Source organism: Ruditapes philippinarum, unplaced genomic scaffold (assembly GCF_026571515.1).
Source record: "Ruditapes philippinarum isolate M1 unplaced genomic scaffold, ASM2657151v2 ctg1328_1_1_1_1, whole genome shotgun sequence".
Taxonomy (NCBI): Eukaryota; Metazoa; Mollusca; class Bivalvia; order Venerida; family Veneridae; genus Ruditapes; species Ruditapes philippinarum.
Window position 1 is genome coordinate 70,425 of NW_026856868.1, and position 26,896 is coordinate 97,320.

General features: G+C 30.5%; 1 protein-coding gene across 1 annotated transcript in view; it reads right to left on the minus strand.

Moving 5' to 3' along the window:
- Positions 1-3,865: 3,865 nt before the first annotated feature.
- LOC132747967 (carbohydrate sulfotransferase 15-like) overlaps positions 3,866-26,896 on the minus strand; it is a 31,420-nt gene continuing 8,389 nt past the window's right edge. Inside the window, exons 2-9 of the mRNA XM_060737503.1 lie at positions 16,255-16,873; positions 14,902-15,010; positions 9,365-9,514; positions 8,813-8,944; positions 7,142-7,298; positions 5,961-6,129; positions 4,624-4,789; positions 3,866-4,050 (exon numbers count right to left, since the gene is read on the minus strand). Coding sequence (XP_060593486.1) covers positions 3,866-4,050; positions 4,624-4,789; positions 5,961-6,129; positions 7,142-7,298; positions 8,813-8,944; positions 9,365-9,514; positions 14,902-15,010; positions 16,255-16,860 — 1,674 coding nt within the window. The 5' untranslated portion in view covers positions 16,861-16,873. The remainder of the gene's footprint in view (positions 4,051-4,623; positions 4,790-5,960; positions 6,130-7,141; positions 7,299-8,812; positions 8,945-9,364; positions 9,515-14,901; positions 15,011-16,254; positions 16,874-26,896) is intronic.

Sequence of the window (26,896 nt, forward strand, 5' to 3'; positions counted from 1 at the left end):
GACCGTCCTGAAATCCACCTTGTTGAATATTGATGGTAGAGAGAATATCATCTTTTGATCGTGCAATAAGAACAAATTCATATGTTTTAAGACCTACTGGAACTAGGGTAATAGCCCGGTGATTGTCCGGATCGTCCTTTCTTTTATTACATCCTTTATGAAGAGTAATAATCACACCACGCTTGAGACTGTCTGGTACATGCGTTGAGCGTAACATTCTATAGTAAATATTTGCCAATGCAGGGGAAACAACACTTTTAGCGTACTTATAATGTTCAAGTAACGTTGTCATGCCCCGCAGCTTTACCTTTAGGAAACGAGCCTATGATTTCACTAATTAGTTCAGGCGTTACAACCGCAGACTTGTCGGGAACTAAATTAGGAAACGTATCATGTAGGCGTTGCGATATCTCTGTCTTAAAGACATTGTCATAGTCATTATCATCTATATTCGCATACATCTCTTTGAAGTAGCCATGCCAACCATGTGTTATTCTTACTTTGTCTCTGACCAACGTACCGTTGAATTTAATACCGGAATTGTATACCGGAATTCTGTCAATCTGTATGCAATAATTAACTATTTGCGAAGAGATTTGCAGTTTAACAGTCACATACATGTATATGCGCCTATTCACGGTTGAAAACGTCATATATGTAAATTATTTGCAAATGGGTTCAATCTGTGGGCCGTCTGGACACAAAACACTGTGTTTATGAATATCAGTTAAGCTACTTACAGCTTTCCTGTTTTTGTCTTATGCTGAAGAAAAATCATAAAGACATAAGATATAAACATCTTTGTAAGGACATTTTAAATTCCATCAATGTCTATACAAAATGAAGTGCATTTCCCACTAGCCGTTCAAAGCTTGCGTAAATAATCATGTAAGACGTAAAAACGCAAAAAAAAAATATGATAAACAAGATCAACAAGGAAAGGCGGCGTTTAATGAACGCAACCCCCATACGACACAGCAACAAGAACCAGTGGCAAGGAGCCCAGGCGGACCCAAAACAAAAACAGGACAGAGCAAACGACAGAGCACGGACAGGTTAATCACTTAATGATAATAATTTGTAACTGATAAGGAATTCAAAGAAAACAAAAAAATGATTGAATAATAGGCCCACAAAGTTAAAGGGCACAGGGGAATGGGACAGGAGAACGGGGGAAGGTGGGTGTTATCAAAGAAATCAAGTCGTCTTGACAAAACTTTCTGGCAAGACAACAAAATCTAGACGTATTGAATAAATATTTTTTTTAATAAAACGCCTTTTACTGTACGACTTAATGAAAACTTTTTGGCAGCTTTAATCACCACCTCTGTATGTTTACATAAAATACAAATAAACCTGTATGGTTCCTTTAATTTACTTTTTGTTAAAAATTTAATCTACTGCTATCTGATGTTTGACAATATTACCCTCCCTGTACAGGCTCAAACAAATTACTTCAAAAAAAGAAAATGGTTATGAATCAACATGAAATTTACTATCTATTCTATCTATTTAAAATGGATTTGAAAATATTTGCAAATCCAAATTCAAACCATTCAATTGTATGTGCACTTTTTGTTTGATTGAGATGTAGAAATTTGTTATAAATGAACAGTGAGTGTTACTTGAAGCTTCACACTTTAAAGGGACCATGATTTTGAAACATTTTTGTGCATTCAATGTGAAGTTTTTTATTCATTATTCCTTCAAAAGGTTTCAGATTTCATTCTTTATTATATTCAATGGTATTGTCAATAAGGCCAGATTGAGAAAATGGTGTGTTTCAGGTCTCGTGAGGTAAAGTTAATATATAAATACATATTTAAAAAAAATAAAAATGCTAATTTGAATTTACGGTAGCTTTCAGCATTTCGGTCTTCTTCAGCAGTATTTAATATACATACAATTAATTCAGAGAAAAAACGGGAAGTTACGTAAATCACGTAACGTCATTGTGCGTTTTTTTTAATTCAGAAGTTTAAAGAGCTTTGTTTGACTTTTATTTATCTATAATACATATAATTGTATTTTTCCTGTGATTTAGTTGATAAAATGATAAAAAGAAATGTACCAAGAAATGTACCAAAGTATATTTATAAATTGAATTAATCAAGTTGTTAAAATTTAAATACATGGCACGGGTGTGCAGCCTGATCTTGGTCTGCACTGGTGTAGGTTTAAAACTGAAACAGTCATTATAACAAATTAAATTAGAAACAGCCATATATCTTTTTTACAATGTGATTGTTAGAGGATATTTGTTTGTTTGTGTGTAAGATGAAATTTTATTTCATCGAGTGGGCTTTAAAAACAGTATTCTCACGAGTGGCGAAGCCACGAGTGAGAATACTGTTTTTAAAGTTCACGAGATGAAATAAAATTACATCTTACACAACAAACAGACAAATTTTCTTTTTATTTTATGCTTAAAAACAAGTTAAAACGAAATTTCCATAATTTTAACGTTAATATTAAAACTGTTTCCCCCATTGAGAGCCCCATTTATTCGGAATTTCTCATTAAAAAAAGAAGTCTTGAGCTGAAAAATTAGTCCGCCAATCAACATTAAATGACGGTGATATTTATTAATTTTATTAAAAAAATATGAATGATCGCTTGTTTTGATTATAAAAACAAACAATTCTTGTAGGAGAAAAAGTCCAACCATCCATCCATATTTCTGTTACTTAGTGCGAATTTATATTAGACCTGGCTTTGTAAATTGTAAGCGGCAGCCATTTTTTAAAGTTGTGTATTTCATGGGAGGAAAATAATTGTGTAAGATTCAGAGGGATATAATTTGGATTTGTTAGTCATACACATTTTTAAAAGAAAGAAAACTTATTTGAGGATTGTAACAGACAAAAAATAAGTGTTGACAGATGTGAAAACATTCAGAAAAGGAGCTAGGAAAATGGAAAACTTGGAAACCTGCTCAAGAACGCTGGGTTGATTTAACTTATTCTTCGAGTTATGGCTGTCAATGCTTTCAATTTTTCATATAAAGCATACGGCAGTTATTGCTCGTAGGATACTTTAATATGCCCAAATGTCATCAAGAGCAGTTTTGCATGGGGAAGGAATGTATTTTTGAGACTGTCAAAATGAAACAAAAAAACGAAATTTGGTGATTGGAATTTCATGAATTTGAATGAATAGAAGTAAGTTTTCTTCTTTTTATTACTTTTGACATTTAAGTTATTTATCAATTTCAGTTTTGCTTTTTCTTTAAACAGCCTGACATTGTCAGAATTGTCAGCAAAAATAAAATTGAGGTACAACATGGGGAAAATCTTAAAAAAGTAGTTTCGTCATTGAAAAGAGTGAAATTATATTTTGATAATTTTCACTGTGAAATTACCAAATATAATTTTCACGGATAAATCAGTAATCCACTGAAAAGCATAAAATAAAAATGTTTTTTCCTTTTAAAGAGACATTACGTCTCAGAAATGAAAACGATTTTCCTCTGAAAGAAAAGACAAACTTGTGCTTTTATTATGACGTTTTAATGATTGCCTAAGAGTATGTTATATACTTAACTTATCACATGAAGAAATGGCAGAAGCAAAACGTTGACAAAGTTATATGTTTTCTTCTGCACTAAAGAAAATGAAAAATAAGTTTACCAGCTACTAACTGTTACAGAAAACAAAACCTAAAATGTTTTTAAAAAAATAGAAATAGTATGAGAAACAAATGAGAAACTTCTTGTAAAAGGTGGCCGTTTAAAGCTATTTACTAATTATATATTCATGCAAATCAATATAGAGGTGGAAAATAATTTGTTTAAATGATTGTAAAATATAAAAAATATAGTGTAGAAATATAATATAAAGGCACTTTAAAAATGAATTTCAAAAGTTTAGTCTAGAAACAGATATCTCTTGTCTTTCATAACTTCGGCCATATCTTCGTTAAAAGGTCTGAAAAAGTCGTCTAGAATTGTTTTGGTTGACTCTAACATTGGCCATGACCTTCTCTTTTTTGTTGATACATTTTTCGTTTTTAGGTTTAAGATTCGTCGCATTGCAAGCGAGCCTACTGACGCTGAAACAAAATGATAACAAAATATTTTAATAATATATCATTACACTAGATACCGTAACGAAATGATAATTCTATCCGTGTACACCTTCCTATGATGATGGTGATGAAACGTTCCATACCAACATATGAATTCATAATTACACATTGAGTCTCAGAAATAAAAACATATTTCAACATGTGTTTTTAATTATTTTATTATAGATTTAGAGCATTGAAGATGCTTTTAGATTTAAAAAAAAAGTAGCATTGATTGTAAAACAAGAGTGTTATGAAAGAAGCAAAGAATACAAAGAATAAACAAAGTGGTATTATTACTTAGATACAAAATACTAAAAAACTACAAATGTGATCGAAATAAGCAAAGAATACGCGGGTATATGGCCAATGAGTAACGTTTTGGAAACAAGAACAATTCACCAAAAATAAAATAAAATTAAGAAAATGAAATAAAAGCATTTCAGTGCATATTAAGCATTAATTATATTTTGCTTTATTTATCAATTTATAAATATTGTTATACTAAAATGAAACTTATTTACTAATTAATATTTTTTATACTAAAATGAAACTTACATATGTCAAGAAAATCAAAAACGCTCTCTAATGTCTGTTTCATCTTCGTGACGTAATCTGACATCAATATTGGTAAAATCTGAGATGTTCCAAATACACTTAGTAAATCTTTCATAAACACAGCATAAAATCCAGCATTAAAACTTTCAGCTATATCAAGTCTTTTCTGAATATCGAAAAATAGAGAACAAAATATTCTTTAATTAATACGTGTATTTTGGTGTGTAGAGTGCTGCAAAATTGTAGAAAATATATTAATGTCTAAAACAAAAACTATTAATGAGTTTCTTAAATACATCCAGACAATAAAATATATCTATGGACAATGATTAGAGTTGCAGGACAAAATAAAAAGTGATCGTCTGATTTTGAATATATTTAAAAGTGGCTGTTGTCGTCGTCTTTTTGTAATACTGATGGAGGAATGAAATGTCTTTATAAAGAATGGGAGGACAAGATGATGAACATCATAAATATTTCACTATTATACACCATAGGTGATACAAAAGAGATAAATATTATAAATGATATTAGAGGCGAAATCAATGGGTTGACTAGCTGTTCAAAGGAGAATATGTTATATTTTGTGTTATTGCTTATTCACTATCAACCCCTTTTTGAATATACTGTCCAATAAGTCTAGATATTGTGTAAATATATTTTATTGTCGATATGTAAATTTATTATTTTAGAACATAGATATACTATATTTAGCAATTACGTTTTTTTAATTATTGTTCATATATATTCTTTATTGTCAATATTTTATCTTCAAAAATATTTTTAGAACATACAGTCAAATGTTGGAACAAAGGCCACCCAAGGATGAGATATTTCAAGTGGTCTATATTTAGCGGTTACTTTAATCCATTCATCAAGTCAATGTAGGGTTATTGAAAAGTGACCTTTACTTGCAATGCTTTCTTTAATCAGAGGTGGTCTTTTACGCAGATTATGCTGCAGATATAATTAATGAACACTTATTTTTATCTTACTATTTTCCATATTTTTTTTTATTGTCTACACACAGTATATATCTTGACCTCAGAAATATTTTAAAAACAGTGTATATTTGATAAAACTGATAATGCATGTATTATAAATAAGTCAAACCAATTAGAACTATGTGAAATATTTACTTTTACAAAATAGTTTTTGCATAAACTAAAATCGATTTAATTTGTCGTGTTTATAGAATAAAGGTAAGCATTTGTCCATTTGATTGACAGGAATACATTTGTTGATATACCTTAACTCGGATTTAAAAATGATATTTAAGATGACTTTCTGTATATATAAGTAATAGGTAAAACGATAACCTTTAGACGAATACTTACATCACGAAGTATGCTCTTTAATGTATTGTTATATACACAGCTTCTATGAGAAAAATGATTAAAGCAATTTTTATAGGCTTTGATAATCTCAATAACATCTTTATGAAAAACTGTTGCTGAGGAGTTGCCATACTTTCCTCCAGTGCTGTGTAGAAAGTCCGAGTAAAGTCTGAAATATATCACAATGTAAATGTTAACATATGTACTTATAAACATGTGCTAAAATTAAAACAGTTATAGGTCCATTCAAAATCTTAAGAAGAATCTCCTTTAGAATTATCAAGCAAAATGTTTGCAAATTGTAAAAGAAAACTTACATTACTTAGCGCGCATGTCACAATGAATCAGTAGATAAATGTAGGAGATATGTTAGTTTTACGTAGGAATGTGAAAATCACACAAGACGCAGCATTGTGCAAAGCTATGGCCGAAAGGAGCATAGTTATATGTAAGGGACCAATACATTTTAAAGTGAATCACACTGAAAGAAAATGATAAGAGCATACGATTGGTGAGACAGTGTGTTATCAACTTCATTTATATATTTACAGGCAAGTGTTTCTTATTTCATTGGTTTCGTGTAAATATTATATGACACCAAAGGTCAAGCAAATGTGTAAGATATACCGAATATAAAGTTTAAATGCGCAACTGTTCTAATCACAAAAGTCGCCTTTAAAACGGAAGTTAGTTAGGTCGTCATGTCACGAATGATCTTAAAGTTAAAATATTTCTGGAGATATTTGTAATGCTAGTGAGATTATAATAATGTCAAAGGATTCGTCTATAAGTTCATTTCTTTTCTTTTGATTTTCTATAAAGAACTTTGATAAATATACTTGCCGTGTTACTCGTGTCACAGACTCGTCGTTACTAATGGACAATTATTACGTTATTTTCCCATTCCTACATCGTGTTAACGGTGAAATATCTTTTTAATCATTAAAATGAGATAAATTATCACGGAATTTTCTAACAAAATTTTCTAGCGTTTATTACTTTTTTAAGTCGAACAACATTAAAACTTCAAAGCATTAACTGTTGTTGCATAAAAACCCTTGAACACTTTTCACAGGAAAACCGATATAACAAAGGACCTATGAGTACAAAGTATTTCTGATATATTCTCTCTTCCAGTTTGCTTTTTTCTCAACAGTATTACTTTGTAAAAGTTATTTTACCTTGATGTAGGGTTTCTAAAAAGTATGATGATTTTAGCATTTGGCGTGATATGTTTGATATAATTGAAGTTGGTGTAACGTGGTTCTGATATATTTTCGTTGCCGGGTAACATTTCCCATTTTGTTTGCATATGAAGAGTGGAAGGACTTGCCTCAACTGAAAGAAAAGAATAATTACTATTTAAAATGCATTTTAGATTATACATGTATATTATAATATCTATTCATTTGAAATAACTTAACAAATGCTGTAACAAAATGTGAAAAGCAAGTTTAAAGTTAACGTAAAAAAAAAATATTAATGTTTGTGTAGATTAAAGTTCCAGAGATCAGTCTACATTTAAGTTGATCTACAATAAAAATAAGAAAGAAAAGAACAATAGAAGTGTATGATTTAGATATTGTAATAAAATATTGCTAGGAAAATGTTTATGGCGTTCTAAGTGATTTAGTATGAACACTATATGACGAAAAATGATATTTTGTTCTAGAACATTTTATTATATGCTAGATAAATACATGTATATGCAATATCGGATTATGTATCTCACACTTGCTAACAATATAAATGTATAATTACGCCGTAGATTGATGTTATGTGTGATACAAAGTGAACGATAGTTCAAATTAAATATTATTTAGGGGAATAAAGGAAAAGTGTGAATTTCCACAATATATTTTATAATTGAAAATCAGAAACAAAGACAAAATTTATCAAAGCTTTAAATGTCATCCCACTGGTTAAATGTTAGAATGCAGTCGACATAGTAATATAGAAAGACAAAATAGACTGTGAATTATGCGAACAAAGTACAATAGAAGATGAATATCATTTTGTCATGGAATGTAGATTTTATAACACATTACCCCAAGGTATTTCCGGATTAGACCAAGTTTGGTAAAAGTTGTTGAAGTGTTGAATACTGAGTGTAAACCATTGCTATATAAAGTTTCGGTGTATATAATAAACGACAAGGATATTTAAGCGCCGCGTTGAAGAAGAACTATACATGTACATATTGCATTTATTCGGGAACAGCACTATAGTAATATTTTTGTTTATGAATTCAATAAAAAGGTGATTTATTAATTTTTGTAACACTCAATTATATTGTGTAACTTGCCAATATAACTATGTCTTTCTTGTTACAAATATATTTATGTATCGGTTGATGTAGATGTGCTGTATATGCAAAAGACTGAATAAATTTTCGTTCTGATAATAAATACTGTCAACGTTATTATTTATTATATTACAGTGCTTCCATTATAAACCAATTCACTTTAAAGCAGCACGCCTCCAGATTCATGCTAATTTTCATGAAAATTTGAAAATGTATTTACAATATAATATTGTGAAGTTACTACAACAATGCAATTTACACATTATCAAAGGCACCTTCAACCCACGTAAATTACCATAAAGAGGTCAAAATATGCAAAATTAGCCCTTACTGCGTTAGTAACGCAGTAGAAATATATAATTATAAATACTGAAAAATCGGTCAAAAATTGCACACATCATGTAAATTATTACCATTATTTTTGAATTCTTATACTTTTCCTTAAATCTTAGTACATTTTTCTCAGGTTTGATTTTATCGAAATATTTTTGCTCATCTGGAGCCGTGCAGCTTTAAGTAATCTGACAAATGTGGTCTTCATGTTTACCTGTAATCTTGTTATAATGTAAGGAATCATGTACATCTCTTGATGGACTTCGTTGTATACAACTTGCCGCACTGTCAAACAGACTTATAAAAAAATCAACTTTCCTCGGATCAATGCCTCTTTGAAAAATGGCTGTAAAAGAAATTTTGAAATAAAAAATACTTTAATACCCTTCCTGTATATAAAACACTAAGAAAACATTTCAATTGACTTGATTTATTGTCTTTTACATGAAATAAACAAAATACATAAATGAATGCTTGAGAGATTGCTTTCTCGTGAATGAATGAAAGGTGAACAGAACTGTAAGCTGAAAGATGATATTTGTTCTGTTCATCGTGACGATATAAAAAAACTCTATTTCAGAAAATAGATACCGTGTTGAACAGAATAAAGGTATTATTTTATTGCTTTAATCAGCTTGTGTTCTACAAAGATATCCGGATATCCTAATTTCATTTTCGCAAAAACAGACATCTTTTAAGTAAATGTATGGGTATTTAAAATACAACGTTTTCTTAAAAAAATGACAAAATCAAGGTTGTAACTTGCCATGAATTTTTCTAACGTTCATGGAAAAAGCTTTGATACCAAATCTGAATCTAGAAAACCACTGTGATTCCTTTGGAAACGAGGGAGTACATATCTCAGGATGACGCCTCAGTCTGGAGTACAAGTCAGATGTTCCGCTCTTCTTTACACCTAGACAAATGTGAACAATTATAAGTGAATATACAATTATAATTTATGTTGAATACCTACTATCGTCATTACAATAAATAGATTAATAAATGCTTATGAGTTTAATATATTTGTAAGTATATGGGCCTGGCTAATGTGAAAATTACATAAGATTTTCACCGAAATATTAATATAATCACTGTCGTATTTCATGACCAAATTAAAATTATTCATTTGGTTATTTTTAAAGTTGTCTGATTTCCTTTTTTTCACGCATTTAAGCTTTAAATGAGCGGAAGAAAATGGGAGCATTTGTATCCCAAAGCGCCGTGTAACACCGCACTTTGGGGTCAAACGCACTTTGGGGTCGAACCCCAAAGTGCGTTACGCACTTTGGGGTCGGACCCCATAGTGCGTTACGCACTTTGGGGTCCAATTTCGACCCCAAAGTGCGTTAAACAGGTACATATGCATTTTTCAACATCAGGCAAACGACCGCACTTTTGGGTCAGAGAAAATTTATGTTCATTATGTTTTAAATAATATAGCGTAGTCAAAGCCAATGGTAAACAAAAATCAAGGTATTAAATGGACACAAAACATGTGCCCTGAATCAATAGGGATTTAAATGGTCTTGATTAGTAAGTGAAGAACTTTCACAAAATAAATCACCAAAAAAAGAATTTGTATCAATGCAGCACGCCTCCAGATTCACGCTAATTTTCATGAAAATTTTGAAAATTTATTTGAATATATAATATTGTGGAATAACCAAAAGGAAGCAATTTGCACATTATCAATGGTACTTATAACTTACGTAAATTACCAAAATGTTGTCAAAATATGCATAAATAGCCCTTAATGCGTTAGTAACGCAGTAGGAATATAGTTGTAAATATTGAAAACTCAGTCATTGACCGCACATAACATGTAAAATATTACTTGAATCTTGAATCATTTCACATTTCCTATAATCGTAGTACATATTTCTCAAATTTGATTTTATTGAAATATTTTGACTCATCTGGAGGCATGCAGCTTTAAGCTTAAAATATGTTTTTCTAAAATTTTCCATTTATTTTAAAAGAATGTACACCTTTCATTAACTCCATTGTTTTTAGCTAAATGCATCATTTTCCCGTTTGTTATTTACACATTTTACAGAAATATGATAGTCTTTGCATAGACAAAGGTATAAATTCTGGGTAATCTTAGTAAGACATTTCAGTAAAAAAAAATTTCCTGATAATATGTTAAAATAGCCATTCATTTAGCTAAATGTGACACATTAGAAACTTGACTAGGTGAAGATGCGGCTTTAAGTAGTAGTCCGTACAGGCAGTCAAAGAATATCAACTATTTAAGTAGTCGCACATTAAGAGCGAGCTTCAGAATAATGTAAAATTCTCACAGGGGTATAGAGGGGATTGTGGGGTATCGATCTCCCCGAGGTTTAAAAATAACATTTTAAAGGCCCATTATTCTTTTATTTGTTTTTCTTCAGCTTTTTTATTTTGATGTTCTTTTATATTATCAAAAAAATACACATTGGCCAATTACCTGAACCATCCTTTTCATCTGTTGCTTTTTGACAATGATGAGTACAGTACTGTTATAGTGATAAGTAGTTTACATGTTTCATATGGAAGTCAAATACTACATTGTTTTGACCACTTTTATGACAAATAATTTCACATTTATCGCTACTTTATTCAGGTAACAAGCATCTTACATTTCTCTGATACCATTATTTTAACATTAAAAAAATCATATTTCTAAAGAAGTATGTAAGATTTCCCATTAAAAAAGCATCTGGCGAACGGTTGTTACGGAGGGGGAAAAATATTAACTGCATTTTATTTCATTCCTTACATATTTAAAATGGAGCTCAACATGGCACCAAAAGTTATCAAGTAAATGACTGACATAACGGGATATTTTTCGCAGCATCTTTAAACTTTAGGAATACACGATTTCTGTACTAAAATATTTTGAACGGTGGCAAAAAAGTGACATTTGCAACTTTTTTTTTTGTTTTTGATACTTTTTTTTTTGTTTTTGTTTTTTCGTACATATTTTTTGTTTGTTTTTAGCTCACCTGTCACAAAGTGACAGGGTGAGCTTTTGTGATCGCTTTTCGTCCGGCGTCCGTCGTCCGTCGTCCGTAAACTTTTACTTTAAATGACATCTCCTCATAAACCACAAGGCCAATTTCATCCAAACTTCACAGGAATGTTCCTTTGGTGGTCACCTTTAAAAATTGTTCAAAGAATTTAATTCCATGCAGAACTCTGGTTGCCATGGCAACCGAAAGAAAAAACTTTAAATATCTTCTTTAAAAAAACCATAAGAGCTAGAGCTTAGATATTTGGCATGAAACATCTTCTAGTGAGTGTCTACCAAGTTTGTTCAAATAAAAGCCCTGGGGTCAAAATTGGCCCCGCCCCGGGGGGTCATTGATTTTCCCTATATGCATATAGTAAAAACTTAAAAAATCTTCTTTTAAAGAACTCAAAGAGCTATGGCTAAGATATTGAGCATCAAACATGTTCTAATAGGTGTCTACCAAGTTTGTTCAAATAAAAGCCCTGGGGTCAAAATTGGCCCCGTCCCAGGGGGTCATTGATTTTCCCTATATGCATATAGTAAAAACTTTAAAAAATCTTCTTTTAAAGAACCAAAAGAGTTAGAGCTAAGATATTTAGCATTAAACATGTTCTAATAAGTGTCTACCAAGTTTGTTCAAATAAAAGCCCTTGGGTCAAAATTGACCCCGCCCCGGGGGGTCATTGATTTTCCCTATATATGCATATAGTAAAAACTTAAAAAATCTTCTTTTAAAGAACTCAAAGAGCTATGGTTAAGATATTTAGCATCAAACATGTTCTAATAGGTGTCTACCAAGTTTGTTCAAATAAAAGCCCTGGGGTCAAAATTGGCCCCGCCCCGGGGGTCATTGATTTTCCTTATATGTGTATAGCAAAAACTTAAAAAAAAATTTTTGAAAAAACCCAAATAGCTAGAGTTAAGATATTAAGCATGAAACATCTTTTAGTGAGTGTCTACAAAGTTTGTTCAAATAAAAGACCTGGGGTCAAAATTGACCCCGCCCCGGGGTCATTGATTTTCCTTATATGTGTATAGCAAAAACTTAAAATCTTCTTTGAAAAAACCCAAATAGCTAGAGTTAAGATATTAAGCATGAGACATATTCTAGTAAGTGTCTACAAAGTTTGTTCAAATAAAAACCCTGGGGTCATAACTGGCCCAGCCCCAGGGGTGTCATTGTTTTTAACTATATGTGTATAGTAAAAACTTAAAAAAAATCTTCTTTTAAATAGCCCAATGAGCTAGAGCTTAGATGTTAAGCATGAAACATCTTCTTATGGGTGTCTACCAAGTTTGTGCAAATAAAAGCCCTTTGGTTAAATTGGCCCTGCAACGTTTGGGGGGGGGGGGTTCGGGGGGGCCTATATACAGGTGAGCGACCTCAGGGCCATCATGGCCCTCTTGTTTTGTTTGTCATACATTTTTATAAAGTTTTGCATACATATTCTTTTTTTAGTTTTGCATACATATTCTCTTTAAGTTTTGCATACATATTTTATCTTAGTTTTGCATACATATTTTATTTGAGTTTTTGGTACATATTTTAATTTTGTTTTGTTTTTTACTTTTTTTCGTACATACTTTTACATGACGCCATTTGCAAAGTAGAGGTTTGGATAATTACGCCATATGTAAAACACCATTTTCAAACACTTCGCCATCCGTAAATTACAGTACCCCATTTGCAAACGCCATTTGCAAATACCAACATTTTCATTTTTGGAGGTATCAAAAGATAATAACACTTTTTAGTATATATATATACAGAGACATAGATATTATCTATGTCTCTGATATAATTATACATGTACATGTATATACATGTATATACATGTATATATATTTTTTTTTCTAAATCAGTGGAATATAAGGACCTATTTAGATCTTTTATTGTGCATTATTGTAATACACCAGTCATTTGTAACCACCTCCCTTGCCCCCGGGGGAGTGCGGGTTAAAAAAGAATTGTGTGATGTCTGCGCTGTTCCGGGGCATAAGGCAGGAATGTTATTATCTGAATATCCCCCGCAGGGCGAAGATTTTACCATTGGTCGGCTTGGTTTAAAGTCAATGCCCCTCCCCCCGCTATACTCAGGGGGTGGGGTTGAGTGGTGCATATTCATTCACCAATCAACAGCCCTTTCCAAATAGACACTAATATAATAGTAGATAATAATTTTTTAAAAATACACTAATTATATAAAATACATATGATTTAAAAAATGGGCCGAAAAAGGTCGACCGAAACCAGACTTGCGCGGCCAAAAACGACTGGGCCGATTCAAAAAAATGGGCCGAAATGTGACCAAACTACTGTACTAGTTTTATACTCAACTATGGGCTGTTATGAGATGTGAAGGCTGTTTTGATTGGCTAAAATATGTACGAAAAACCAAAATAAAAAATGTACGAAAAACTTTAATAAAATATGAATGCAAAACTTAAATAAAAATAAATGCAAATGTCAATTTTATGCCACCGTAATTTTGTTATATGAACAAATTATTATTGGATATTTTAAGTGGTAAAATTAATGAAACTTTTATCACTTAAGCATCATCAAAGTATTGACCGCCATCTTGAACTCCACCTCAAATATTTCAATGTCGAAGATCGAAAATAAGTCAGTTCTCAGTATTTAAGCAGAACTCAGATTACACCTTTAGACCTCTGGAACCCAAAGTGCGTTGATATGTAGCATATTAACGCACTTTGGGGTCAATTTCTCGATTTTGACCCCAAAGTGCGTTTGACCCCAAAGTGCGGTGCGAAGTTTAACGCACTTTGGGGTCGGACCCCAAAGTGCGTTTGACCCTAAAGTGCGGTGTTACAGCGCCGTTCATTTTGTAGTTGAAGATTGAACTTTTAGTACCCGTTATCCCATAACGCTATTAACGATTAGTTACGAATAGCAGACGGTTTAACGATGCTTTATAAACTTCATTTTAATGTCCATATCACTAAGAGTCCATTTAAAGTCACTTTTTATTGGCTGTCAATCGCAACACGGGAAAATTTTAAGCCATCAACTGGAGATAACTCGATAATTTAAACCTTTATATTTTCTATGCTGAAATGTAGAGCGTAAATACTGCATAATAATTATAAGGAAATAGTATACATTGTTCAATACTACCTAAGTAGAGTAATACTGCACATCACTATAAAACGACATATTTCTTGCCATTTTCCAATTCGAATTGAAAATAAAACTGGTTTATAAGTGCACCCAAGACATACTTTTGATTTATTTTTTATCTACGTTTATAAGAGGCGACAGGAATATTTGATGGACTTACCAATGATGTAAAAATAAGGTAAACAGTGCAATTGTCCGTCTTTAATAGGAGTTGAATCGGTTCCTTTAAAACAAGGATTTTTATATGCCGGATCAAAAGTCAATGGTTCCTGAAATTTAAGATAAATTAAGAATGAAAGTATGAAATTTGCTACGAAAGCAAAAGGTTATTCTAACATTGTTACGCCGTATAACTTTCGCCGGGAAGCTTAAGAGATATCATTCTCCGGAGCTGTACTCGATTTTAAGTGTATAAAGCTCCCAGGGATCTATATCCGTTAAGGGTAGACTAATTTATTCAATTTATTTAATTTATAGCTCTCGGGAACATTATTCGTCTACAACATGCAAACAGTTTATGGCGTAAACATATAAAAGTCTCAGTCATGAAGTAGGTGACTATCATATCTATCAACTCATGATTTATCTGTCTATGTTTATTTCAATAAATGTGATATGCGAGTATGTTGATGTTAAACAAATTGACATGTCAATTTTGCCCATTTCGAACAATCACTCTTCACTTCCGGGTCAAATAATATTGTCCACGAAACAAAGTGTTAACGCTCCTCTTCTGCATCTTAATAGGCCCATTATGCTACTGAAATGCTTTTATTTGCATTTCTCAAAAAACGTTTATTTTTTGGAGTCTTGTAATAGAAAATGTTACTCATTTACCAATATTATCTGAACCATTTTTGTCGTTGCTTTTTGGCAATTTGTACAGTTACAGTGATACAGCATTTTGCATTTTGTTACTTTAATGATAAAAAATTCACAAAAATGTACCACTTTTTTAGGTGATAAGCACCTACGATATTTTAAAAGTTATAAAACACCTCCCTTCCTAAGGAAGTAAAATACACATTTGTTTCTTGGACATAATCTACCTTTAAGGTAGGATAATTGAATTTAATCATTTTTGATATTCACTGAATAATAACTGACCTGTTTTTAATGATTTTTTAGTATTTTCTCATTTACCAGAATTTTCTATTTTTCTTTTGCAATCTGTTTAAAAAGTTACCTATTATAACCTTTAATCTAAAATTTTCTATCAATCACGCGAATAACATTCTTGGATAAGGTAGACGTTAAGAATATCGGAAAGAATTCATTATGGTACATGTATATAAATTCACAGGCATATTTTCGTTGTATTTCAAATTTAATATTCGTAATATAATTATCTATTTTGAATCAGGAAAATAATATGATGGTACCTAAGTACGAACAATTAATTCCAAACAAGACAGGGTCGTTTTAAATAATCATCATCAACTCTTTTAATCATGTAAGCTTAATGCAAACTGTATTTTATACTATACTTCAAATTATTTTGTTATATACTAACCATGTTCATTATATCATAGGCACTTTTGTTGAAAGTATTAAAAAAAGGGAACAATGAAAGTAATTGAAGATTTTGTTTTCCAAAAGATGGTCTGTTCTTAAACTTCATCCAATTGGTTACCCTGGATAAATATGTCTGTCCCCGAATGTCCGTATCTTTGTTACCATATTGGTTCTCCGTGAATGGCGAATGTTTTAATGAAGGCGTGTTTGTCAATTTAGTGGTCAAGACCGATTTTTTTTCAATTTCGGATGCATTTGTAAGTTCTGTGATCGTATCGTTTACATCTGTTTTAAAATCAAGCAACCATTCGAATATATCATTTTCCAGGCGGCTATTGTTAACGGCTTTCGGGTCATAATCCAAATTGGAAAATAACGAGACGTTGTCCGTCGAATAATTCAAGACATTATCTTTCGAAAAAAAATCACTTTTTTGTGTCATGTTTGTAACTTTTCTTTTATATGTTGGCTGAAACTCGGTATACGTGCTAATAGAATTGTTCATATTTGTGTACATCAGAAATATGCAAAATATGACCGAGATTACTATGAATATTCGTGGTGATTTTCTGATAGTTTTTCTCTCGGCTGTACATTGCCACATGTTAGTGTAGATACTGAAAATAGAGAAAAAATGTACTTAGGTTTTGTTTCAAACAACTTGATGTCTACACATTTTTACATCAGTAAAACATATGAAAGAAAAGGTTTCGAGTGAAAATACGGCATTGTATGAAAATTTTACTGTCTATACCGTTTCAATCTAATTATACGTCATAAACAATAAAAACAACAACAACAACAACCACAACAAATACTTTTATTTTTGAGTCACGTAACATAGAACGAGTGTGACTGAATACAATGTTATAAAATGTGAGTTTTTTTTTTTAATTGAAAATATCAAAATCAAGCATTAACTTATTCAACAATATGGGGACAGCTATTCTCTCACCACTAGAATGAGTACAGACACACCTACAAAGACAAAGCTTTCATCACTTAAAAGATAAATCTAAATAACATAGTTATCAACGTTGGTATGGCAACGTTTTAAACATTAAAGCAATAACATGTCCGAAACTGGCATCTAACCGTCCGACTTTAAAGACAAAACTGTATCCTGACTCCCCATGAATTTTGAAATTTGAAAACAATTATTTGGAATAACTTAATTTGATTTATAGTATAAAATTGTATTTTCACTATTGATCTGTTTATATGAAACTACTTGAAATATCGACACAAAAAACTTATATTTCTAGAGAGACGTTGACGTTTTTATAGACTCACTTATTTCACAGATAATTCTAATATTTGATATTTCCCTTTCCTCAGAAAGTATAGTACTTTGTCTGCTATATTCTTATACAACAAGATCGGAACGATATATTGGAAATAGTTTATTGTTTATATAATGAAAATTCTGTAAGCCTAAGGAGATAAAATCTTTAGAAATTTATAATATTTATTGAAGATTTTCTTTAAAATTAATACATTCTCTTTCTCTTATTTGTTATTAAACTTCAGAGCAAAATATAAGAATAGTTGCTATAGAAACCTCATGATAAAATCACATTACTAGAATCACTCTCGAAAAGAAATCACTAAGTTGTCTTTGATTCATTCATTTATTCTCACTTATATTTATTCATACAGTAAATCACTTTCATACAATAAATCATTATTCTTATAGTAAATCATTATTCAAACAATAGGCCATTTTTAAAAAAATAAGTCATTATTCATACAGTAAGCCTTTATTCATACAGTAAGTCATTATTTATACTGTTAGTCATTATTCATACAGTAAATCATTATTAAAACAATAAGTCATTATTCATACAGTTAGTCATTATGCATACAGTAAATCATTAATCATACAGTAAGCCTTTATTCATACGGTTAGTCATTATAAATACAGTTAGTCATTATTTATACAATAAGTCATTATTCATACAGTAAGTCATTTTTCATACAGTAAGCCTTTATTCATGCAAAAATTAATTATTCATATAGTAAGTCATTATTCACACTGTAAGTCATTATTCATATTCAGTAAGCCTTTATTCATACAGAAAGTCATCATTCATTCACTAAGTCATTAGAAATAATTGTGTGAAGTAACTAATGAACCATTTTAATTTCTCCAAACAACATCATAATGTTTTACCTTTAGCTTTATCCACTGAATAATTTAAATCATATAACAGTTGTTTATGTTATCCAAAGTCATCAAAGATCATCGTTAACACACTAGAAGATATTTAACCAAGTGAACATGGATTATATTACTAGTTGACATTGTGAACGGGAATCTAATTGAATCAATCGACCATAAAGTCGATATCTAACATAATGTACTATCAAATATTTATACTGTTCCAGAAGGCAACAGGAAATTGGCCGATACAATTGAACGATTCCTTACACAAATCTAATCCTACTTTTATAAACATTTAGATATATATTAAGTTTCTATTTGTGTTTTACACAAGTGAAATTTATTTCACCTCATCGATATAACCTGGAACGTAGTAGTGAGTGTCCCAAATATTATCAGGAGTTAAATCTAAAAAAAACTTTGTGTTCGATTTGTACTTTGTACCCGCAAATCTTGATAAAAGAACGAAAGGCCCTTTTTGTTAAATTTGAAAATATCTTTGTTTTGTAAATAATATATACAAGCATTGTGACAATCGTGGAACTTCCGGGCTGCTTACAGGCGATGAAACTTGGGTTTTTATTTTGAGCTTAAGAAACGTGTCAATAATAATTAGTGGTTACGAAAAGACAAAGTTAGATCAGTTATTGACAAACGAATGAAAAGCGCGAAAAAAAGTTTTGTATGCCATATTTGTCAATTATAACGGACCTATTGTTCAAAGTCTAGTTCCAAATAGACGAAAAATTACTGGTAAGTTTTATAAAAACAAACATTGTGCTTTTAAGGTAATAAAAAAAAATGTTTAACCAAAAATGAAGACCTGCCACCGGACTTAGAGGCATTTTCCTAATTCATGACATTACAGCTGCGCACAAGTTCAGAAGTTCCGAAAAAGTAAAACGTGATGCAACTTCCACATCCCCCTTATTCACCGGACCATGGGCCCGACAAAATGGAACAACATTTTACCTCACTATAGTCCATCACATAATTATGTTTGAAACAGCCATCATGTTTGTTCTTAACGTTTTTGTTGAAGATATTTTACTTTGAGTTAGAAAGAAAATATAGTTTTAATGTTTAAAAATGAGCAATGCAACATACACTTATTTTAACTGAAACATGCAAAAACTAGAGTATGCATTGTAACATCATTTATCGCTATTTAAATGATGACAAACTGTTTCAAAATGACTAGCCTATGATCTACGTCTTAGATATTAAACCCGATTTTGGTTAAATATATGTGTTGTTGTGTCCGTCAAACAGCAGAAAATACCTAATTGTTACAGATTATGACAATTTTTAATACAGCAAGTTTCATTGTTCTCCTTCTTGTTACAAAGTGTAAAGAGCCGTGAACTAAGAGGAGCACAATGTAATTTTTATCGAATACTTAGAAAAAAAACGTATTATGTATGTTCACCAGTTTTGCTTCAGCCCTGAATCTTTTTTAAAGGTATTTCTTGTTTCTTATTTGCTTTATTGAAGAAAACTTTATCTGTACGTCAACTGACTCTCAAAGTGCGTTAGTTAGTGTTATTGTCCATCAAGTATCTACAGGGAGTGCCCGAACAAGCGTACATTTTTGCCTTCACAGAGCGGATTTCATGGCTAGAAATATGTATTTCTGTTCGGGGTGATGACTTCGATGGGTTAAAGTAAACCTCATTACGCTATTTGAAAAAATTACTATGAGAAATCTAAATGAACGCTCGCAAAATAAATCGGGTTATTTTCCGTTTTATATTACTCTGCAATTTGATAACAAATCATAAAAATACCATAAGCACAAAAGCTATCACAATAACTGTCTCATATTGTACAGATTATGATGAAATAAGAGATATTTTCACAATCATCACAAACATGTTACGTGAGAATAACACAAATACGATACTTTATGAACTTTGTAAAACTAGCAGAATCTAATCAGTCATTATAAAACATAATCCATTCTTTGTAATGATGTAAAGTTCTTATCTGAAAATTAATACGCGCTTCTTATATTAAAAAATACCAGGATTCACTGATAGATTTAACTTTCGTTTGAAAATATACACAATATATCAAATTTACATGATATTAGAAATTTGGCTACTTTCACATACCATGCCTTCCACATTAGACAATAGTTACAAATAGTTCTCGTGTAAATGTGCATAAATGTTCTATACGTGTATTCTACGTGTAAATGATCTAGATGTAGTATTGATACATTGTATTTTTTCACGTTAATTGTACGTATAAACGAACTCGTGGAAATGTACATCAATGTTTAATAAATATTTCTATATGAGCCGCGCCGTGACAAAACCAACATAATGCGTTTGCGACCAGCATGGATCCAGACCAGCCTGCGCATCCGCGCAGTCTGATCAGGATCCATGCTGTTCGCTTACAAACCCTATTAAAAGTAGAGAAACTGATAGCGAACAGCATGAATCCTGATCAGACTGCGCGGATGCGATGGCTGGTCTGGATCCATGCTGATCGCAAACGCACTATGTTGATTTTATCATGGCGCGGCTCAATTATGTGTATTATACGTATAATTTGGTCGCAAGTAAATGTATATATTTTATTATTGATACATTGTATATCTTTATGTGTATTATTCAGCTTTATGGATAATCTATAATAGATGCTGACATTGTCTCTGCTGAGACTTGCAAGTATTAATAATACAATCATTATTCAATGTTCCTACAATGTATATGTATTAATTATTGGAATTTAGAATCTCTAAAATAATTATAGTGTTAATTGAACTGTAAATGAATAATAACCTTTAAAGATATATAATGCTCAAATTGTATGTAAGAATATATTGATAATGTCTACACAATCTAAATAAACACAATTTGACTTCACACAAAGAAGAAATATGTTATTTTTTTCAACACTACACATTATAGGTGCTCACAATATAAATATATAGCGTTATTTTAAAAAATGGCAGTTTTTTTAAGAAAGTACCCATCTTCCCATTACATGGTTTATTCATTCTTTTCTTCAAATTAGACATGTTCAGTAAGAATTTCATAGATTTCAATAAATTTCCGTGATTAAAATATTTCACTGAAGAATGATAGCATATCTTTAAAGAAAATCAATACTTAAAGTTATGTCATTTTGTCATGTAATTAGTTATTAATGAACTTATGCAGACCTGTAATTGTATACATATTATGAAAGTTTCTATATGACTCTTTCGAGAGTTAATTTGCAAATACATAATTCTTCATTTCATATTTCAATTAAGAAAATATAAGAAGTAAATATACATGTTAACACGATAATTATTCAATCAAAACAGTGTTGTTTGTATTTATCGGCCTTGCCCTATTCAAGCAATAATCTAGTATTTTCCAATATATGTCACTCTTAAACGAATCTTTATTACATGTTTTTCTATTTTCCATTGATGAAATTAAATGCATATTTTCATTTTCCGTATTTTCACTGCAAAAAAATCACTGCAGTGAAACTTATTTTCCGTATTTTCACTAGTCTCTTGACGGACTAATTTCTTCTAAATTCAGCAAGTACACAAAAGTTCAGAGGAAACTTTTCAAATGTCAAAAAAAAAAGAAAAGTAAAATGTAGGTAATAAACAGAAAATTCAAGTTTCTTTTGTAAATACAATATTTATTTTCATCTTGTGGTATGAAAATTATCATATTTCACTCGTGTCTATCGCCACTCGTGAAATATTTATTTTCATACCACTCAATGAAAATAAATCCTGTATTTATAAAAAAAAATGAATATCCTCTATATCTTATTGTTTTTCATGAAACTAAAACAAAATCAACAAGGATATAAAAGAGAGCGTTAATAATGCGGAAATACTTACAATTTTATTGTTATTATAGGGACTTGTTCAGAAATCATTTATATTTAGAAATTTGAAAGTGACGTTTGAAAAAATTGAACATGCATAGATATAATTATTATGCATTAGAAATATTTTCATAAAAATGGGGTTATTTTGCTCATTTATTTTTCAATCGACATTAAACGTCTGTTTTTACTTTGATTATACATGTAATTATTATAATTTACTTAATAATCATTATAACCTCGTGAATAAAGTATGCAGTATATAAGGAGAAATGACATTTTAGTGTACCCAACTACCTTCTTATATAAGTAGACAATATAAAATGTTAGAGTAAATATCAATTTTATTTTTACTTGAACATACATTCAACTTTCTTTCATAAATCATTTTGAAATAACGCATAAACATATACAATGAAAAAAATACATGTTTACACAATGCGAACGAGACAAATATGAATCATAGTTGTTCAATGAAACGTTTACATATTTTATAAAATCTACATTGCTTCTTTTTTAATTATGATTTGTTTTCTTTCAAAGATTGCAGTATTTTAAGTTCGTTTATAAATGACACCAAACATATGTATTTGTAATATATTTCGATTGTCTTTTTTTTTTTCAAAATATTTTGCAAAACAAAAATAAGACATGAAATAAGTATCTTCATATTCATAATGAAAAATTAACAAATAGAGATAGAGATCATTATTACTAGAACTTTAATAAATAAAAAAATAACTAAAAAAATATTATAATTAAACGTTACGTACGTATCTTCTACGGCTTCGTATCCAAATTAGTTACTAAATAGTTATACAATCACTACACTGTTATAAATGAATATACGACATATGTGTCAGTCGTGCTGATATGACACTATTCTATTTATGCAGAAATTTTCCTATAATACGTTTTCTTTTACTCCCAAAGGAATACAAGTCATCAGTGGTAATGGGAACTTGTAAATGTCAGTTAGTAATATTAATATCTTATTGTAATAACTAGAATGTTAACAATATTGTGATGGTGACAGGGGAAATATTGGTACACCTATGTGTGTTTAAAATATGTAATAAATTAAATGTAACCGAATAATAGTTGTAGTTCCATGTTCATTATATGAGAAATATTTCAACCCACAAAAAGCCAGTCTGATCTGTGTTCATTAACGAACTGTGTTGAAAGTCCTCAAATCAATTAGTCTATGGTTGTCTTTCCTAAAATTGAATTTCACATTCATTATTAATTTGAGAATGTCGGTGCTTACCTCCTAACCAAATTAAGATAAAGAGGAAGATAGTGAACACATGAAATTAAATGAGACATATTTAAGTTAGAATTCTATGGCTTTAATGTTTTTTATCAATATTCAGATCACGATTTCATTTATTTGTTATTTCAATATGCACCATCTAATTTGTTTGTAATTGAAATGACATAAAAATTATAAATATTGCATCTTGATTACAGACTTAGAACAGGCTCAATCAAACCGAGAAATATTATTAATTTTTGCCGTGTTGGGGTTACTTTAGGGATTCTTATCTCTATTTGAAGGTTATTAGATAAAATTGTAAAATTCAAAGACTGAAATGTAAAAATGAGAATAAAAGCAAATGAAAAAAGTCCGTTGAAATTGACGGGCTTATTTTTAAATATCAGGTTACTTTAAATAAGTATCAGTCAAGTGTTATCGGGCAGTTGTCATGACTGCTGCATGATTTATGAATCAATAAAATATTATAACTCACGATATAAATAGTGCACTGGTTTCTATAAAACTACTTGTATGAACATAACTGAAACAACGGAAATTTATTCATTTTGTAGATGTATTAGTGCGCAAAGATATAATACAAAGTTGCCAACAATGTATATTTTCTGTCCATGACGAATAACAATATTTTGTTTCCGTGAATTGCTCATCATTTGTTTTTCCTGCCTTTATTAAGTATGTATTGATCGATGAAATTTAAATTCCCCGTATCAATCTCAAACAGTATACGACTGATGAGTATTGATCATTTAGCATAAAGAAATAATATTATAAAACTGAGGGTATAGGGTATCCATTTTATATCGTAGAGTATATTAACTGAGCAACGTCGTTATTTATTTTACTGTCATACTTTAACATTTGAATTAAGGCCAGAGTACCTCAACTCTCGTATTTTTCGCCTGCATATTTTCGCCTCTCTAACCTACGGAAGAGTATACTGACCCCCTTATATATCTTATATGCCTGTTTAAAATATGACGATACATGATAACAACATAGTTCGTAATGGTTTTTTAAAAGTTATTAATATAGTTCATATTGATCTTTTCTGTTTTTGTTAAAGATACGTATTATAAACTTAAGTCTTTCTTAAGACCTTACTTTTATTTATAAGAAATATGTTTTTTCTTCTTTTCATTGAAATTCTACCTCAAGAAGCAGACGTTTCCTTGGAGTAAACGCTTTTATTTATTTGAAAACAGTATGTTTTCGAGGCACTTTTCGTTTGACAGATATAGAGATGATATAATCATATATAATATATATATTCTTTACCTGAGTTTTTAGCTTAGGTGATGTTTTATATGTTTCGTAAAATAAGTTGATCGTTATGATAACACGCTTGCGTACGGAAGAGTATACTGACCCCTCTAATACTAACCCCTACGGAATCCTTCTCCCTAAATTAAAAATATTTATAGGCTGATGTCGTCTTAACTTCATATTCTTCTTTACAAACAAAAAAAACGAAACCTTAGAAATGTTACCTGATTATTTGGCTGAATGATATATGGTATCAAAATGCAAACGTATTCTTATCATATGTTTACATCATTTCATTTCATGTTAACGATCTTATAACAAAGAACATATTGTATATTGCATATCATGTTACATTTATACACGTGTCATCGTTGTAAAACTTTACTAAACTTCTCCTCTAGTGTTTATATTTTAATAAATACCTTATTTCTACAATGTAATACGAGATTATCTCAGACAATTGAAAAACATCAGCAATTCAAACAATAACGTATGGCTATTAATATAAATTGATGGCTTAATGAAATTCAATATGATTCTCACTATAGTATATTTCATCCATTGGAAGCATCAGATAACAATTAAGATGAAAATGTGAGAAATGTTAATAACCTTCCACTGACATTTACTTTTAAAAGCAGCATGCCTCCAGATGAGCGAAAATATTTCAATAAATCAAACTTGTGAAAAATGTACTAAGATTTTAGGAAAAGTAGAAAGATTCAAGATTCAAGTAATAATTTACATGTTATGAGCAATTAATGGTGAATTTTTCATTATGTGTAACTATATTTCTACTGCGTTACTAACGCAGTAAGGACATTTTTTGCATATTTTGACCTCTTTTTTGTAATTAACGTGGGTTGTAAGTGCCATTGATAATGTGTAAATTGCTTCCTTTTGGTTACTATACAATAGTTTACATTTAATTTCATTCTCAAAATTTTCATGAAAATAAACATAAATAATCTGAAGGCGTGCTGCTTTAAAATATTTATCAGACATTAATGGAATTATTCAACAAGTACAAGAAATATAATTATTCCTAATGATATCTTTTCTTGTACATAAGACACTTTTAAACAGATCCATATTTATATAAACTTGTCACTGCTTCAATATCACAAGAAGAAGAAATGTGACAAACGTGTCTACCATTTAATACTGTGGTGCGTATAAAACGTACACAAATTTTTGAACAGCGACAATATCTGGCGTCACCCCTGTACGGAATAAGACCCAATCTGTTGTAGTCTAGAAAAAAGTTCTTGAACATTTTGAAGTGCCACAATTTAAGTCATCCCTAGTAAAGAGTATTTATTTTTATCTGTGTAGTTTTTGTATGTTATATGATAACTTTAAAATTAATTATTTATTTTTTTATGTATTTTCTAGAGCACATTACTGGGCGGACATATTAAAGATGTATTTCCCGCCAGCAGACAGGTTTTTTTTAAAACAGACAATTTAAACTGCGTCACATTAGAATGAAGATTTCTGAAAAAAAAGTTTTTGGCTAACATGCTATTTTTCGGACCTCATTTGACTTTGACTGTGTGTTTTCCTAAGTTGAAAACAATATAGTCAATTCATCAAAGACAGTGGAATCTAAATCCATATTGAAGCTTCAAATGTGACTGATTTACTTAAGACACAAAAAGTACCAAACATGTCTAGGCAGAGGCCAACTTAAAAAGTAATAGTGACAAATAAGTTAAAATAAAAATGCGTCAGTTTTGTAATTTAATTATTTAAATATTAAATAACCATTCTAGATTATCTATCATTATCAATACAACACAATATCTACACAAAATTACATTCAAACTTTGTTTGTTTGTTTGTTTGTTTGGGTTTTACGTCACACCGACACAGTATAGGTCATTTGGCGACGTTCCAGCTTTACTGGTGAAGGAAGACCTCAGGTGCCCTTCCGTGCATTATTTCAGGCACGAACGGGCACCTGAGTAGAACCACCGACGTTCCGTAAGCTAGCTGATTCTTCACATGAAAGAATCTAAAGTCCCTGTCGGGATTAGAACCCACAATGGTGAGGGGCAAGTGGTTTGAAGTCAACGACCT